This window comes from Ptychodera flava, chromosome 17, assembly GCF_041260155.1.
Source record: "Ptychodera flava strain L36383 chromosome 17, AS_Pfla_20210202, whole genome shotgun sequence".
Classification (NCBI taxonomy): domain Eukaryota; kingdom Metazoa; phylum Hemichordata; class Enteropneusta; family Ptychoderidae; genus Ptychodera; species Ptychodera flava.
The window spans coordinates 39,467,102-39,486,763 of record NC_091944.1 but is presented as its reverse complement, the minus strand read 5'-3'; the positions used below and the strand labels follow the sequence as shown (position 1 = coordinate 39,486,763).

Here is a 19,662-nt window from a genome sequence, read left to right as displayed (position 1 = left end):
CTCCGAACTAATTATAACCGAAAAAAAACCTGAAACATCTTTTTTTCTAATGCAGTGATTGTGTTTACACACCGGTTGAACTCGGTAAAGTTTGCGTTGTAAGCTTATTATGCACCTTCCTCAATGCATCTGAACGTAATCACAGTGAATAAAGATTACATCCAAGTACCTCAACAAGGGTTTCAGTGTCATTTTATTTTGGGAATGGTTGCGATGTCATACATTTCGACAGTCGATCGGGCGACATCCCCTCCCACGAACTTGTATTCCCCCGAAATGATGCGCGAAAAAATACGCCAACTTCTCCTCGGACCGATCTGGGAAACGTTGGCGGGTAACACAAGTTCACTTTTCTACATTACATTTGCATGACCTTGCTTTGGTTTGCAACTCCACAGACTAACCGGAGCTAGGAGCAATTCAAAAACCAGACCACGGACCCTTTTTGAGCAGACATTCGCACCATATGCATGTACCAATGATCAGATGATAGGCCGGTCAAAGGTCATCTCGATTGGTATATAATTTACAGTCCAAATTCGTGTCCATATGATCTTTTTTAAATATTTCCAATTTTTTGCTCACGTGTGTGAAGCATATGGTCTACCCCTGTCTGTATGTATGTGTGTGTGTGTGTGTGTATGTGTGTATGTCTGATATCTCAAGAACTGCTGAAGGGATGTCAACCAAATTTGATGCACAGCTTTAGGATCTAAATGGCAAGAACTGAAAAGGTTTTGGTGGGCGTTGCTTGGATATTAAGAAGTTATGAAAGTTTTATTAATTTTTCTGTCATACCACGTATGACAAATTAAGTGAAAACAATCGACTGTTTGAGGGCGCTGTGAAATGAGCTGGTCCAAGTTGGCTACAGCTGGATAGCTCTAGTTTCAACCACAGTCCCTCCGTGTTTCAACCTCATATTGAACGTTAAAAATATGATATTTTATTACTCATTCAACTCACTATTCAAGATAAAATAACGTTTAGCAAATTAGCTTTACCCTTGGTGATTGATCGTTTCTCTCGCTGCTCGATCGCCAGAAATGACTACATACGTTCTCTCCCTAGTCTCATGGCATGGCATTATCACTTGCCCCGATCCCTAAATATGGAAGTGCTGATGAATGATAACTTTGGGTCAAAGGTATTGAAGTGTCCAATCAGGTTCGTGCAAGGCCAAGGCCTTGACCTACTTCATGTACTTCTGCCTTGTTTTGATTTTGCTTCGCCAAGAAACGTGCTCGCCATTGTCCATAAAAGTATGTTTGCTGTCCTTTGTAAACATTTTTAAGGTAGCTAAATACCTTTTAGACACTTTCAGATTTTTATTTTTTTCTCAATTGAACACGTCCCAAACCCCAATAAAGTATACATTTTCTGAAAGCCCTGATATAGAGCTATCCGATTAAGTACAGTACACGGTCATTATTTGCATAAGAGTCACGTGACAAGCGTTTTGCTGAAGCTTCAAAAAACCGGTTTTTCCCGCCTTATGCAAACACGCTGCAAGATTTCTGGTTAGAATTTCTTCATTGACAAGCCTTGACAATATCCTTCAAAACCGTGTCTGCGATTTTTTCCCGGAGGCTCCATTCAAATTATATGGCGTGATAATTAAAATTCCTTGAAAAGCACCTTCATCTAAAACCTTTAAGAGCGCATTAAAAAAAAACAAAGGCATATAAAGAAAATCCCAGACACCGTTTTGAAGGATATTGTCAAGGCTTGTCAATGAAGTATTTCGCTACCTTAAATTCTGACTGTGTCAGATTAAAAAGGCAAGGTTGTTCATGAAACAAATTCCAGGATAGGCTTTGGTATGAATACGATCGGCATCGTGGCAGTGAATGTAGCGTACCATGCTAGTGTAACTGCCGAGCTCAACCTGCATTCACGGTTCGTACTCATGTACAATCATGATGTGTTCAATTCCGATGAAGATTCATAAGTCTTACATTTGCAGTCTTTTTTCTGTACGATAATCCCGACAATTCGTGTTACGGTTAGATGTGGCGGCCATTTTATGGTAAGTTTTCAATACTGCAAAGCTACATAGCGTCACTATTGCGTGATCCAGGTAGGCCTACAACGCTGTTGAACTGGATACAGAAACTCTGCAGAGGGAGAAACGATCTTTGACATGAACAGTCAGTGTACTTCAGCACGTAGTCCGCAGATTGCGGATTGAGAAAATAAATGTGTCCCAGTAAAAAACGGAATATTTATGTACATTAAGTCGATATTAATCAAATTTCCAGCTCATCACAAAAAAATGTATGGCAAAGATTGTCACTGACAAATACTGCACTGTACGGAAAAAACAGTCTGTACTATAGTTCAAGTAGTACTACCCGAGACAAACACTTGTGTTGTCAATTTTGATTTCATTTCACAAACTTCATACTTCATTGAGTATCACGTATTTCAGCCTTTGTGAAGCCATTTTATTGATATTTTCAATTTTTGTCTTGCCTTTGTTGTGGAACATGTTGAATCATCTCCGCGGACATGTAGGCACTAGGCCGTGGTTAAACATTCAGCGGCCAAATTATCGTTTCGAAGCAAACAGTCCTATCACAGAAACACCATCAATTCTCTCTAGCAAAGTTGCGTTAAATATTCAGTAAAGTGTACGTCACATAATGTTAAAAGTGTGACGGGGTTGAAGTGACTTGAAATTTTTCGTCTCAAAGCGTTAAAGTTGAGAATGCGAAATCTGTGTTGCTGGAAGCCTTTTTGTTTGCCAAGGACCTAAAAGTGGGCCACCTGATTTGCCCAAACGATGGCATAGTGTACATTGAAGATACTGTGATATAACGTTATTGAAAGTCATTAACTAGTTTTATTTCAGCCAATGCCTTATTTGCATATATGTAATGAACATTTCTAATTAGGGATATATATATCTGAATTGACTCAATCAAAGTTTATGAATCTTGCTACATATATTTTAGATACTATAATACATGTTATTGAAATTCGTTAAGAATTTTTGCTTCAGCCAATTTCTAATTTATATATTTGATGAACTTTCTTGATTAGCCATATTTATCCGTATTGACTTGACCAAAGTCGACAAAACTTGCCATGTAAATTTAAGATACTATGATACAAGATTATTGAAAGTCATTTGACATTTTTATTTCAGCCAATTCCCAATTTGCATATTTAATGAACCTTCCTAATTAGGGATATATACTGGCATTTACTTGATAAAAGTTGGCGAAACATGCTGTGTACATTGATCAATATACTAGGTTATAACAGTATTGAAAGTCATTTTGCATTTTCATGTCAGCTAATTCATAATTTGCATAGCTAATAAGCTTTCAAGGTTTGGCATATAGAGCTTGAAGGACTTGACCAAAGGCAATTACACATGCTATATTGTGATACAATGACAGTATACAAAGAAATTAATAATTTTTATTTCAGTTAATTACATATTTGAATACTTAATGACCTTTAGAATTGATCTGTGGTGACATTCATTATGTTGATCATAACACTTTCAATGAAGTTGCAAACATGTAGCAAAGGTTCAAACTTGCACATAAATGCAATATATAATGAAACACATGAGCAGGTTTTCAGTTCATATCTGGTTGTTTGATGCAATTTTGAACTTTTGCAAGACTTTTGTAGGAACATAAACCAAAAAGAATACAAAAATAATTATGTTAACTCGAAAAATTACATCATCGTCGAACTTGCCATTTCGAATCGACAACTGAGAAGTGCTGCTTGCCTATCCACTGCTCATCATACCTCAACGCAACGGGCAGCAGTTACGAATGAACAATGCCATCTCTGGTTTCAACATGTCAAAGAAGGCGATATTTTAGTGTTGAACCGAAGTACACGACCCGTATTTCATTATTTGTACAAAAATTAATGCATTCTGTTAATATCCCCATGGTCATGGACTCCCAATAAACTTTCACTTTTCAGAACAAGTTGCCTTCTTAACACTCCGAGACCCGCGATCAAATTGTTTTTTGACCAAATGTGAAATGTCTACGAATACATTTTACGAGTCAAAAAAACAAAAAAAACAGACAGATAAATAAATTTACGCGAGCCACACAAAAAAAAATGGTTTAAATCATGCCGCTCGAGACAAGGCCACGTTCAGTGATCGGTGTCTGCCTCAGAACCGTGGCGGTATAAAGAAAAACGTCCATGCTCAGAACACACTTACAAAGCCAGAAAATCGGAGTGTAATTACTAACTCTCTTTTAACAGCACCGATAAATTCAGACTGTTTGCTACAAAGTGGTTCGGAGAAGTGACCCTTCAAAAGCAGCAGCGTGCTCGTGAAAGGGGGGGAAACCTCTTTTTTAGAAGGTTCAGCAAAACTCTTGTCACATGACTCTTATGCAAAGAATGACCGTGTACTGTGGTTGGTTGGATAGCTCTATATTAGGTCTTTCAGAAAATAAATACTTTATTGGGGTTTTGGACTTCTTCGATTGAGAAAAAAATAAAAATCTTAAAGTGTCTAAAAGGTATTTATCATCCTTAATGAAATTTCCTAATTAGTTGGATATGTCTAGAAATACTGCATCAAATTTAGTGAAACTTGGTACAGATTTTCATCTTTCAGTACTGTAAAACTGTGCTAAGACATTCATCACATTATTATGTAGTATCATTTCAATTGATTTCTAACTTGCATATTTGATCAACACTCATAATTAGTATGATATGTCTAGAAATACTGTATCAAAATTGATAAAACTTAGTACAGTTGTTGATCTTCCAGTAGTGATATGGCATGCAAAGACATGTAGTAGTATCATGTCAATTAACTGCTGATTTGTATATTTAATGAATTTTTGTAATTAGGCTGATATATCAAGAAACGGTTCATCAAATTCCATGAAACTTGGTACAGATGTTGAGGTCCCATTGCTTAATATTGAACAAATATGCTGTGCAGTGTCATGTTAATTGTTAATTAACATATATACTGAACTTTCCTAATTAGAGTGCTATGTCCAGAAACACCTCATCAAATTTGATAAAAGATTGTACAGATATTGATCTCACAGTGCTGTAATGCAATTTGTTGACACTTTGTGGTATTGTGTATAAAATGTGGTGGTACACGTGATTATCTTTCATTGTCAAAAGTGTTTGGCAACATCCAATCGATGTATTACTAGTTGACTGATTTTATGTAATTAGGGCGGAAGCCCACATTTTAACGTTTTCACAACCATGGAACTCATCCTCAATCACAGACCCAATTAATGAATAGGACTCTCTAAGGACTTGTAATCAAAGTACCCATTAAACAAGTGGGTACTGTGTGATTAACGATGACTTGTTGACTTATTTATTTAATGACCTTTTGTGATTAGGGTGGCAGTTCAGATTGGCAGAACAGGGAAACAATGTTTGTAATGAGAGATCTATATTATGAATGACAGCACTGAATCTGATGACACTTGTTGCAGATGTTGATCATACAAAGATTTACCAGTCAAGAAAGGCACTTTAATTTTAGCAGTATAGCTATTACTATTGGAAGCCACTTCTGTACTGGACATGAGGACAATTTTGGTTCACATGTGGTATTCTGACTTTTTATGTCAAGAGCCATTACTCAGACATGCCTGGACCCCTTTCTTTCATATTAGGTGAAATTTGATTTTTAAAAAGCCAGGGCATGACTATCTGATTCTGTCCAACTTCGTAAAAGGATGTAACCCTATGCCATTTATTAGCTCCGCTGTCAGCGACGCGGAGCTTATCAAATAGGTTGATTTTTTGTCGTCATCTGTCGTCATCTGTCGTCATCCATCAACACTTGCCTTCTCCTCTGAAACTGCAAGGCCAATTGCTTTGAAATTTTATATGCAGTTCACTTGGGGTGACCTCACTTAAGTTTGTTTAAATCGTGGTTAAGTTTGGATATTTTGTATTTTTGAGGCATTTTTCGGTGTTTTTGGTAAAAAAATCTTCTTCTCTGAAACCACTTGTCCAATTGCCTTGAAATTTGATATGCAATTTACTTAGGGTGACTTCAGTCAGATTTGTTCAAATCGTGGTGAAATTTGCATATTTGTATTTTAAGGCAATTTTTGTCATTTTTGATTAAAAAAATCTTTAAAATTTAATCTTCTTCTTCAAAACTACCAGTCAGATTGCTTTGATATTTGGTACATATATCCCTAGTGATGATCTGTTTCAGATTTGTTCAAATTGTGCAGAAATATGCAAATTTGCATTTTTATGGCAATTTTTGCCATTTTTGGTCAAAAAATATATTTCTCAAAAAGTACTGGTCTGATAGCTTTGAAATTTGGTATACAGGTATCTATAGATGAACTAAGTAATATGTATTGATTTTCTGATGAAATCTGTAATTTTGTATTTTGGGGGCAATTTTTGCCATTTTTGGTCAAAAATGTGTATTTCCAAAATTACTCATCTGATAGCTTTGAAATTTGGTATACAGGTTCCTACAGATAAACTAAATGATGCCTATAAAAATTATGAGGTAATCTGCAATTTTGTATTTTTGGGGCTTTTTTTCCATTTTTGGTCAAAAATATGTATTTCCACAATTACTCATCTGATAGCTTTGCAATTTGGTATACAGGTTCTTACAGATCACCTTAATGATATTTATTGAAATTATGATGAAATCTGCAATTTTGTAACTTTTGGGCAATTTTTGCCATTTTTGGTTAAAAAATATATTTCTCAAAAAGTACTGGTCCGATAGCTTTGAAATTGGGTATAAAAGTTTCTACAGATGAGCTAAGTAATATATATTGAATTTCTGATGAAATCTGTAATTTTGTATTTTTTTGGCAATTTTTGCCATTTTCGGTCAAAAAATGTGTATTTCCAAAACTACTCATCTGATAGCTTCGAAATTTGGTATACAGGTTTCTATAGATGAACTAAATGATATTTATTGAAATAATGATGAAATCTGGAATTTTGAATTTTTAGGGTGATTTTTCCCATTTTTGGTCAAAAAATGTGTTTCTCAAAAAGTGCAATTTTATATTTAGGGGCCATTGTTACCATTTTGAGTCAAAAAATTTTATTCTCAAAATACTACTCATCAGATAGCTTTGGTTGACATGTTCTTAGGGATGATCTGATGTGAAATATTCAAAGTATGATGAAATCTTCAATTGTGTATTTTTGCAGCTTGTTTTTGATATTGTCAATGACTTGTTTGTTTATGATGTTGAATAATTTGTAAAGGCCTCTTTTATTTTGGCAGTGGTTAATATGTGTGTAGGCTTTAAATATCTTTGATGTATTTTCTTTTGCCAGGAGGTGATTGTGATGGGAGTTGAGAGACACATCACCTTTCCACTTCAGGTCAGTTTCAATGCTGCATTCATTACACCCAACAAAGATGATCCCATCAAGCTTGAATTGCCGGTAGAACTGACTAATGAGACACCACATGTTGCCAGTGATGCTAAAGACAGTGAAGATTCAGGAACCAATGAAATTCTCTTGTAGATAAAACAAAAAGGATGATCTAAACTTTATAGATATTGTAAATATGTGTTAAAGACAACTTAAGGTTTGTATTTACATGCTGCAATCTGTACAATAGCACCAAGCTATAATCAATATAATATCATAGTCAAAGATTCAATAGTGACAAACTTGATAAAACAACACAAACAGCACAGCACAGATATAGACAACAAACAAGTACTGGTACATGCAACAAAGTCAAATCTGTAGAAGAAAAATATATGAACCTCCAGTAAAGACAACTTAGAAGTAATACCAGTGTTCCAAAAGTTTATTTTAAGAAATTACTTGTCTTTGCTGATAACATTGTAAAGTTTGTGCTGATAGTTTTTGCTCAACTATTGACTGCTGAGTGGCCGCATACCTCTGTGATAAGATAACAGTGGGCAAATCAACCTGTACTAATGCTTCAATTGTCTTTACTTAAAACAATGTTCTTTTCATTGACTCTGTTTTAATAAAAATGTTTCAGTAATTATTTCTAACATAATTACTCTGAAAACAAATCAAAGATTCACATCTGCAATATCTGTATGATGCATATAGTGGATACTATCTGAAATTTACTGAAGTTCTTGTGTACAGATATTTCAATGATCTGCAATATCTGTATGATGCATATAGTGGATACTATCTGAAATTTACTGAAGTTCTTGTGTACAGATATTTCAATGATTATAATAATGTGCAGGTCCACATGTATTGCTTTATATTTAACTGCAGAAGTTTTGCAATAGCTAGCAAACTGCAGAGCTCTCCCATGGAGCACAATATTAATCTCTTTAAATTTAGATACTAGCTCTTCTCAAGCTGATAATCATAATTTTTAGCTCACATTTATTTAACTGCAGAAGTTTTGCAATAGCTAGCAAACTGCAGAGCTCTCCCATGGAGCACAATATTAATCTTTTTAAATTTAGATACTAGCTCTTCTCAAGCTGATAATCATAATTTTTAGCTCACATTTTGTATACCAATGTGACATTATCGTATAGGTTGAAGTCTGTGGCGTCTATATGTAAGTCGTGTGTATGTATGTCTGTATGTATGTATGTATGTGTGCGTAACGTATAGTATGTCCGTCAACATCAAAAACTTAAGAACCTCTGCACTTTTTAGCTTGGTATTTAGTGTGTATATGCATCCTGGGCTATAGATGGTATTTTGTTCAAATGAAGTTTGCATTGTTCAAATTATGCAAATGAACATAAACAATGTGTGAAAATGGTCGAGACTTAATAACTCAAGAACCACTGTTTTGATTGCTTTTAAAATTAGTGTGCATAAGTACCTTTTGTGGTTTTGCTGAATTTTTTGGTTATTTTTCTCATTTTAATTAAAAATTACACTTCTCTGAAACTGCTGGCCCAATTGCTCTCAAATTTCGGTCGGATATTTGCAAGGATGTTACCCTTCTAATTTGTTGAAATTATGATAGAATTGGCAAACTGCAGCAGAAGAAGCAGAACAGAACTGCAAGCACGTTGGCGGGGCACAAATGGTTGTCATGGTTAAAAGCACTTGCACTAATAATACTATATGCAAAATTTTTTGGACACCACATATAGCGGCCAAGGTCATGTGACCACATGCAATTTTATCCTCAAATTTTCAAGGATATTAAATATGCTTGCTCTAAAACAATTTCAAATTGACCAGACCTCTGGGTTATATGTAGCAACCATTTAATATTTTTTATAAATCCAATGTATGCAGGTCACATGACTAAGAGAAATTTCAAGGACCTCTCATTGACTATGAAAACTTTACCAAGTTTTAGAAGACTACATTTAGCAGTTTTTTTGATCAATATGGACTTTTTGTCAGAAGAATGACAGGAGAAGAAAAAAGAAATGAAAGCTGCAAGTAGCATTGGCGGGTCCAAGTGGTTGCTATGGTTTGCTTTGGCTTGCAGTTCTGTTCTGCTTCTTCTGCTGCAGTTTCTACATCCTCCTATTCTCTATTCTCTTTGAAGAGCTTAGATCTCTGGAACCATTGCGTGCAGCCTATTCAAATTTGCAGGGCTTAAAAGGCATATTGAGTGCATATTTTGATTGGTCACATGACCACCATCTTGTATCGAAATTTGTTATTAGTCCCCACGGACACCGTCCGGGGGGACTTATAGGTTTGGTCATGTCCGTGCGTGCGTGCGTGCGTCCGTTCACGCAGATATCTCAGAGATGCCTGGAGCGATTTAATTCAAACTTGGTACAAGGATTACTTCATATGTCATACAGATGCACGTCAATTTGTTTTGTGATACGATCCAATATGGCCACCAGTCGGCCATTTTATTACGATTTTTTCATGTACAGAGCCATAACTCAGGCATGTTCCAACCGATTTTATTCAAAGTTGGTACAAGGACATTGACCATCGTCATAGATATGCATGTCAATTTGTTTTGTGATATGATCCAACATGGCCGCCAGGCGGCCATTTTATTACGATTTTTTCATGTACAGAGCCATTACTCAGGCATGTTCCAACCGATTTTATTCAAAGTTAGTACAAGGACATTGACCAATGTCATAGATATGCACGTCAATTTGTTTTGTGATACAATCCAAAATGGCCGCTGTGCGGCCATTTTATTACGATTTTTTCATGTACAGAGCCATAACTCAGGCACGTTTCAACCGATTTTATTCAAAGTTGGTACAAGGACATTGACCTATGTCATACATATGCACGTCAATCTGTTTTGTGATACGATCCAATATGGCCGCCAGGCGGCCATTTTATTACGATTTTTTCATGTACAGAGCCATTTCTCAGGCATATCCGCATGTTTCAACCGATTTTATTCAAAGTTGGTACAAGGACATCGACCAATGTCATAGCTATGCACATCAATTTGTTTTGTGATGCGATCCAATATGGCCACTGTGCGACCATTTTGTTACGATTTTTTCATGTCCTGAACCATAACAGACATGTATCAAGCGAATTCATTCAAAAGTATTTTTATCACAGACCTAATGAAGAGGACTCTATCCTCTCTGAGGACCTGTAATCAAAATACCCATTAACAAGTGGGGACTGTGTCATCAACGATGACTTGTTCCATTAAACTTGCATAAAACTGGACTAATCAAAAAATTGTTTGGAAATATTCTAGTGCAAGTTACAAAATTTCATGGTCACTGACCCTCGTTTCAAAGATGTCTAAGTGATTAAATTAATAATGAATCTAAAGGGGTTTGTGCTGCGGCATTTTGTAATACTGACGTGTTTTGTAATAACTTACGCAAAATGTAATAAGGGGTATCAGCATTTTGTAATAACTGACGCATTTTGTAATAACGTCTGCAGTATTTTGTAATAAACCAGTCTACGCGTTTTGTAACAAGGGTATCAGCATTTTGTAATAAAAAATTGTCTACGCATTATGTAACAAGGGTATCAGCATTTTGTAATAAATCGCACTTTGTAATAACTGTTAACGCATTTTGTAATAACTGACGCATTTTGTAATAACGTCTGCAGTAATTTGTAATAAACCAGTCTACGCGTTTTGTAACAAGGGTATCAGCATTTTGTAATAAAAATTGTCTACGCAAAATGTAACAAGGCTGTTAGCAGTTTGTAATAACAGTTTACGCATTTTTTAATAATTTTAAAAACTTTTCCAAGTTTTAAAGCATTAACGAATATGTTATTGACTTTTGAATGGTATTACAAAGTGTGTGTTTACTCGGTAAGTAAGTACAAAAAATTGATCTCTCCCCGACTTCCATTTCAAATTAGAAAGACTTAATTTTAGATGGCTTTCAATCGATATTTTTACCGACTGATCATCTGAGGCAGGTAACTACTAGATTTTGACTGCTTTATTGTCATATATTTGAGAGAATCATTGGTGTACACACTCAGTTGATTTATTAAATAGAGGATAACGACATTGTTTCTGATGTATTGCAGACAACCAGCAATCAACAGATAGATACAAAGATAAAATAAAATATAATAACATAAAATAAATTATTATACATCTGCCTTCGCAAACAATAGAATCGAGCTTCGGTAAAAGCGGGCACGTAACGGGCATGCGATTACCCCTTTATTTTCATATTTGATGATAAACATTGCGTCATGGAATCGCTTACACGGAGGAAACCACCAGCGCGACGTCTGTCACCGGCAGGCACCTCCTTGTTGTGAACGAAACTCCATACTGTACTTTGAAAATAATTTCTGATAAAAGAAACAGAAGTAAATGTTTTACGACTGTTTGAAGGTGAAAAATATTATGAGGTAATAACGAAAGTGTTCATCGAGACGGAACTGTAAAAATATGGCACGACATCGCTGCTCGGATGAGCGCGCAAACAAAGATGGCGTTTACCCTTAACCCGCTCGCAGTTAAGAAAGCGATGCATAATATGCCTCTAATGTGTATGGAATAATGCATCGGAAACGAGGGGTGCATATATTCTTGATAAGAAAGGAGATGTATAATAATAATTATTACGAAAATACCTCAAAGTAAGCACTCAGACATCAGTTCAACGCATCGCCCGACACGATAAACGCGAGCTAATGACCACATGCATGTGCTTTTATACATTCTTTGCGTTATTTTCGTAACCTTAACTATACTGAAGTAATCTAAAGTAAACTAAACAAAACTAAACTACAATAGTCAGAATAATCTCATGTTATAGTGATTTGACTTGTTAAAGCGGAAGTATATCTGACATGTTGAGTATGTATGTATGTATGTATGTATGTATGTATGTATGTATGTATGTATGTATGTATGTATGTATGTATGTATGTATGTATGTATGTATGTATGTATGTATGTATGTATGTACGCCTATGTATGTATCTCAGCATCTATGTCTAGGTAGGGATGGAGGGAGGGAGGGAGGGAGGGAGGGAGGGAGGAAAGAGTGCCTGAGTATGCCTGTCTATCTATCTATCAGTCTGTCTGTCTGTCTGTCTGTCTTTCTATGGCTGTTATCATTTAATGATAATGGCAGATATTTGGCAGGTATAACCAATAGGATAGCGAGTCAAATTTAGCTTAATTACAGTATTGCAGGGCAGCTTATTCTAGCTCGTTGGCTAGACAAATTTACCATTGGGCGATAGCGTAGATTCAAAGGAGGAACACAATGGGAAAGAAATTGATCTGAGAAAACAAATCCATGGCTCAGTACAAGAAAAAGTGGCATGTCTGTCGATAGAGCTTTATTTTGTTCTTATCTATGGGATGATTAAAAATAAATTATCATTCAGTATTATAATTGACTGCTTCACGTCAGTGTTTATTTCAGTATATTTTGATAAATATCAGCTGTCATCATTGACATATTAACGTGCCCCTCACCTCTTATTACTGTAAATTATCGAAAATCAACTTTAGAGAAACACATATCATACGAATAGAAGTTGCTTAGAATACTGCAACCTTTCGCTCGTTTATTTTCCACTTTAATCGGCCGTTTTATGTCAAATTAACTTTTTCTAACAAAATGTCGTGACATCGCGCTTCATATATGTGAAAATAATGGAATAAGCACTAAATAAGGAAACCAACGCCAGTGGACGATGATTTTACTGACGATTACACTCATAATTGTTGGACTAATACTGGGAATCAGTTGAACTTAGACCCCCTTATCTGGCATTATTATGATAACCTAGTACTGGTAGTGAGATATAATCTCGACATCATTAAATGCTATTACATTTTTACGTATTCAGAAACTACAAAGCATTTTGAAATACATATAATATCAGCGGATGTTTATAATTATTACAAAATGCGTTAACTAATGTTACAAAACGCGTTTTATTACAAAACGCTGATACCCTTATTACAAATCGCGTAAACAATATTTTATTACAAAATGCTGATACCCTTATTACAAAATGCGTAGACCATTTTATTACAAAATGCTGATACCCTTATTACATTTTGCGTAAGTTGTTACAAAATGCGTCATATTACAAAATGCCGCAGTACAGGGGTTACAGGTCTTGTTTCTTTTTGATAGTATGAACCCAAATATTTTACATTATGTGACCCAAATTGCCTTACAAGAAGCACATTTCTGTCAGTGATAATGAAATTATTCTGTCATAAGAGTTATATTTCACAGACCACAGTTATGAGTTAGTAACGGCTGCCTATTTTGCACGTCAATTGAAATTTAATGTCTTTTCATGTATTTTATTGTATTTTGGTGTCGATTTGATGATGTTTGCTAATAAAAGACTCTGTTTTAGGTATGAACTTTCATGAAATAAATATATACCTTGTCGGAATCATTTCATGAAGTAAACTAATCCAGCATATCCTTCTTCACCACTAAATATTCAACCCAAAACACTTATGCTTGTCTGGCTTTGCATCATTTGTATGACTCATTCTCATTTACCAAAAATCAAGTAATAAGTCGGAGACTGCGCGAGTCCCTGTTGAATCCATAGCATCTGTAGCTTTAGTGAAGAGTGATGGTTTTGGTTGTGATGAGTTTAGCCCAAAACAAGCACATGAAATGAAAAGCTCGATCAAAGTAACAGGACGGCCCACTATAATTCAAACTGATCCATTTGCTCACTATGTAGAGCATCCAAAATATATGCAGGGGATGTTTGTTCGAGTCCTGCATTAGTCACTTTCCGTTTCATCTTCTACATTTCAAGATAAAAACTTTATATAATGAGAAGAGTTACAATTGAAAACCCTAATATTTACGCTTTTATGGCTTTGCATCATTCGTATTACTGATCCTCATTTCCAAAAATGAGTTCATAAGTTGGTGACTTCTGTGCAAGTCCATGTTGAATCCAGAGGATCTTTAGGCATAAAGACTAGGTTAAAAACTTTTTTACATACACATGAAATGGAAAGCCCCATTTTAGTGATAGGATCGAGCACAGTAATTTCGACTGATCCATTGGCTGATTTTGAAGAGCATCCAAAATGTAATTTGGAGACATGGGTCAATTTTCCTTTCATCTAGGATATTTCATTTCATATAATTGATCCTTTATCAAAAACCAGTTCCTTGTTCAAATTGCTTAATAAGCCTCTCAAACTACCAATCCCTCAAGGAGAGTCTCTCTGATTCAAACGTGTCTATCTTGCTCAAATCACTCAATCAGAGTAAGTCTTGTACAAATCGCTCAATCAGAGTGTCTCTTGATTAAATGGCTCAATCAGAGTATCTCTTAATCAAATAACTGAATCAGAGTCTCACTTGTTAAAATCACTCCATCAGAGCCTTTCTTCCATCAGAGTCTCTCTTCTCCTAATCGCTCGATCAAAGTTTGTCTTGTTTAAATCACTCAATCAAATCGCTCAATCAGAGTTTATCTTGAATATATCACTCAATCAGAGTCTCTCTTAATCAAATAACTCATTCAGAGTCTCTCTTGTACATGTCACTCAATCAGAGTTTCTCTTGTTCAACACTTAATCAGAGCTTGCCTTTTACAATTCACTCAATCAGTCTCTCTCTTAATCAAATAACTCAATAAGATTCTCGCTTGTTGTTCAACACTCAATCAGAGAAATCTGAAAATTGAGAAATCACTCAAATCGCAGTCTGTCTTGTAGAAATTGTTCATCATTCAAATCACTCAATCATAGTTTGTCTTGAACAAATCACTCAATCTAGAGTCTGTCTTGTTAAAATCACTCAATCAGAGTCTCTCTTAATCAAATAACTCAATCGCTCAATCAGAGTCCCTCCTGTTCAAACGTGTAAATCTTGCTCAAATCACCCAATAAGTAAGTTAGTCTTGTACAAATCAGTCTCTTGTAGAAATCACTCAATCAGAGTCTTTCTTGTTTGAATGGCTCAATCAGAGCTTCTCTTGTCCAAATTGCTCAATCAAGCCTGTCTTGTACAAACCCCTCAATCAGAGTCTGTCTTGTTTAAACAGAGTCTGTATTTATTAAATGACTCAATCAGTCACTTTTGTTCAAATCTAATTAGCGATTTGTACAAGACAGACTCTTTTTGAGCTATTGATCTGATTGTGCTATTTGTAGAAGATAAACTCTAATTCAGCTATTTGTACAAAAGACAAATTCTAATTGAGTGAATTGTACAAGCTAACACCCTCATTCAATTGGAGTCTGTCTTGAACAAGACAAACTCTAATTCAGCGATTTGTACAAGACAGACTTTAATTGAGTGATTTGTACAAGACAAACTCTGTTTGAGCAATTTGTAAAACATAAACTCTTTTTGAGTGATTTATATAAGAGAGAGTCTAATTGTGTGATTTGTAACAGGCAAACTCTAATTGACCGATTTGTACAAGACTGATTCTGATTGAGCGATTTGTGTAAGACAAACCCTGAGCTATACTCGTGCGACTCGGATTGAGTGATTTGTTCAAGCAATGCTCTGTTTGAGTGATTTGTGCAAGTGGGAGTTGGATTGAGTGATTTTTAACAGACAAACTGTAATCAAGTGATTTGTACAAGACAGACTCTGATTGAGTGAGTTGTACAAGACAAACACAAATTTAGCAAATTTGTACAAGTGAGACTCCGACTGAGTGATTTGTACAAGAGAGAATCTGATTGATTCATATAAGACAATCTCCAATTTGCATGTACAAATCGTTCAATCACAGTTTATCTTGTACAAATCACTTAATCAGTGTCTCTTGTGTTGAAATTATTCAAACAAATTTGTCTTGTACAAATCACTCAATTAGATCACTTTAACAGAGTTTGTCTTGTACAAATCAATCAATCAGAGTCTGTCTTGTACAAATCGATCAGTCAGAGTTTGTCTTGCACAAATCACTCAATTTGTCTTGTTCTAATCACTAAATCAATGTATGTCTCGTACAAAACTCTCAATCAGAGTTTCTCATGTACAAATGGCTCCAGTGGCGTTTGTCTTGTTCAAATCACTCAAGCAGAAATCATCTTGTACAAATTGCTCAGTCAGACCTTCTAAATCGTTCAATTAGAGTTTTTTAGCTCCGCTGTTAGCAACAGTCTAAGCATTGCCTTGAATATTACGATTAGGTTATTCATAATTCAGTTCGCCGCCTAATTATGGATCAGCCTGTTCTTGTACGTTTTTTTGAAGTATTTCTTACAGAACTGAAAGGATTGACATGATTTAATTATTCATTTTCTCTACCGTTATAGCATTGCATGTCCATACAACTACTCCAGTTGCAAAATTAGATTGTATTCTGACACAGGAAGTTGGGGGTCCTACTATTACTGCCCGTCAGAAAATTAGCCTTCAAATTATCGTAATTAGTATCTGCTGACCTCCCTCCGAGCTCAGACATTATCTCTGTCCTGTGGCAGAAACACATCGAGAGATTGAAAATTTCCCGTAAAAGTGGCGCCTTGATCGGAATCTCTGTCAGCGCAAAGCAGACCACAAGTGTGCCCAGAAAAGAGTGGTCATTTTCCATACCAAAGAATGTGGATTGGAATGACCGTCAGCGGGCAGTTAGTGAAAGTTTTACCTGCAAAAAGGATTGACAATCTGCCGTACCTAAGGTCCGTGAAATTGACAGACTCTGAGCAGGCAGCTTGCGACAAGTGCCCAATAAACAGCTAACTATCTTCCGTATCTAAAGTACGACAATTTCAATGGTCATAAACGGGCAGAAGCCATCAAGTATGCCGCTTCAGTACTACCGATCTCCTGTCAGGAAAGTAAATAAAGACAAAAATGTACAAATTTTGTTCTGCGTCTACATTTACCACAGATGGAACAATCTATACCTGGCAAACATGATTTAAGATTGATTTTTTTACTAAACGAAATTTACATTTCAATGAGTCAACATAAATGTGATGAGATAAATGCGTAGTGATGTGTTGGACTGGCACGGTTCTAAGAGGATTTTCATATTCTCCCCAAGGCAGTTTACGGCCGAGCTGATAGAAGCTTAATAACTTCTTGTACTGCTCCTGAGTGGTCTAACAAAGTCATGTCAGAACGGATGTAGGCCTATGTTGTCGAGTATAAGGAATAAGGGGACAGTGTGCTAGTTAAGGTTTGGCAATGCTGACCACTAAAAGTGGCGAGGACTAGAAAGTTGGACGGCAGAATCGGTGACAAGTGTATCCGATAAAGAATAGACATTTTTCCATACAGATGAGAGTGAATAAAGATGTCAGTGTCGGGACTTATTGTGCGGTAAAACATTGACAAACTTCAGTACCCCAAGTACGGTTATTTGAATGTCAGATGGTGGCGATTGGACGACAGGTGCCCTAACTCAAGGGCCACAAATTACACACACTTAAAGTGCGACGATTGTAATTGCACTGAATGGGCTGCCGGGGATAGGTATGCCATGAAAGAGATTGAAAATTTCCCGTATAAGAAGCGCCTTGATTGGAATCGCTGTCAACCCGCAGCAAACCACAAGTGTGTTCGGAAAAGGCTGGTCATTTTCCATACCAAAGAATGTGGATTGGAATGACCGTCAGCGGGCAGTTAGTGAAAGTTTTACCCGCAAAAAGGATTGACAATCTGTCGTACCTATGGTCCGTGAAATTGACAGACTCTGAGCGGGCAGCTTGCGACAAGTGCCCAATAAACAGCTGACTATCTTCCGTATCTAAAATACGACAATTTCAATGGTCATATACAGGCAGAAGCCATCAATTATACCACTGCAGTACTACCGATCTGCCTTCAGGAAAGTAAATAAAGACAAAAATGTACAAATTTTGTTTCCAAAAGTCGTGTGAAATGCGAACGAAATTAAATGTCGGACAAGAAAAACTAAGAAAGGCAATATTAGCAATAAATAATAATAATAATAAATATAGCTGCAAAGCAGTAATGACCGGGTTTCCAGACATTTTGGTCAACAGAGGCAATAGAGAAATATATATGCAATAAGAGGGAGGGCTATGGTAATATTTGTGAAATCGAAGTTACAGGTCATCGAGGTGATTTTCCATTTTGTTAAAAGAAATGAATGTCATAGTTATCCGTATCTACCAAAAATCAGACCTCAAACTCCATTAGCTTGCAAAAAATTAGATATGTGCATAATTAATGAAGTACAGGATATGTCGTTATAAGGTGTCCCATCATACCAAATATGAAGGGTGTAACCCTTGTGGTTACTGAGCTATAGACATATATATATATATATATATATATATATATATATATATATATATATATATATATATTTGAGGTCCATGGTCATCAAGGTCACGTGATATTTTGTCCAAAAAAAATTATATTCCATGGTTATCCCTATATACCAAAAATCAGACCTAAAGCTCCATTTGCTTGCCCTGGAATTAGATATGTGCATAGTTAATGAGGTAAAGGATGTGTCGTCATAAGGTCTCCCATCATACCAAATATGAAGGGTGTAGCACTTGTGGTTACTGAGTTGGATGTGGACATATAAGTATGTTTGAGGTCAAAGGTCGTCGATGTCATGTGTCATTTTGTAAAAAACATTGTATCAAATTGTTATCCCTATGTATAAAAAATTGGACGTCTAGCTCTATCGGCTTGCTCAGAATTAGATATGTGCATAATTATTGAGGTAAAGGATAAGGTCTCCCATCATACCAAATATGAAAGGTGTAGCACTTGTTGTTACTGAGTTATGAACAAATATGTATATCTGAGGTCAAAGGTCATTGAGCTCACATGACTTTTTAAAAGAAATTGTATCCCATAGTTATACCTATATACCAAAAATCAGACCTCTAGCTTTATTGGCTTGCTCAGAATTAGATATGTGCAAAATTAATAAGGTACAAGTTATGTCGTTATAAGGCGTCCCATCATACCAAATATGAAGGGAGTGGCACTTGTAGTTACAAAGTTATGGATATATATGTATATTTGGGGTCAGAGGTCATCCAGGTCATCTGATATTGTGTCAAAGAAATTGTATCTCATATTTATCCCTATATACCAAAAATCAGACTTCCAGCTCTATTTTTATGCCAAGAATTAGGTATGTATATATACATTAGGGGAAGGCTCCATTAACTTTGATAGTACCTGAAACCCGAGTTGCTGCCTGCCAACTCGGGTGACAAACAGAAGACTTTTAATCCCCAAGGTGTTAATTTTCCATTGTTGCGATTATCTTATCGAGCTGGTGCTATGATAGGAACGTCAGGGCTGTAACGACTCACTCAAT

The 19,662-nt window shown here is 35.9% G+C and overlaps 1 protein-coding gene across 2 annotated transcripts in view; it reads left to right on the top strand.

Moving 5' to 3' along the window:
* Positions 1-13,824, top strand: part of LOC139116311 (germ cell-less protein-like 1) — a 353,529-nt gene extending 339,705 nt beyond the window's left edge. The window contains exons 16-18 of one of the 2 annotated variants that reach the window (XR_011548279.1): positions 7,306-8,886; positions 9,462-10,725; positions 13,504-13,824. Coding sequence is in view for 1 of the 2 variants with exons in the window: in XM_070678942.1 (XP_070535043.1) it covers positions 7,306-7,500 (195 nt within the window). In the remaining variant the exon portion in view is untranslated. Of the gene's footprint in view, positions 1-7,305; positions 10,884-13,503 lie in introns of those variants that run through there. The other variant, XM_070678942.1, reaches the window with a different exon arrangement.
* Positions 13,825-19,662: the final 5,838 nt, after the last annotated feature.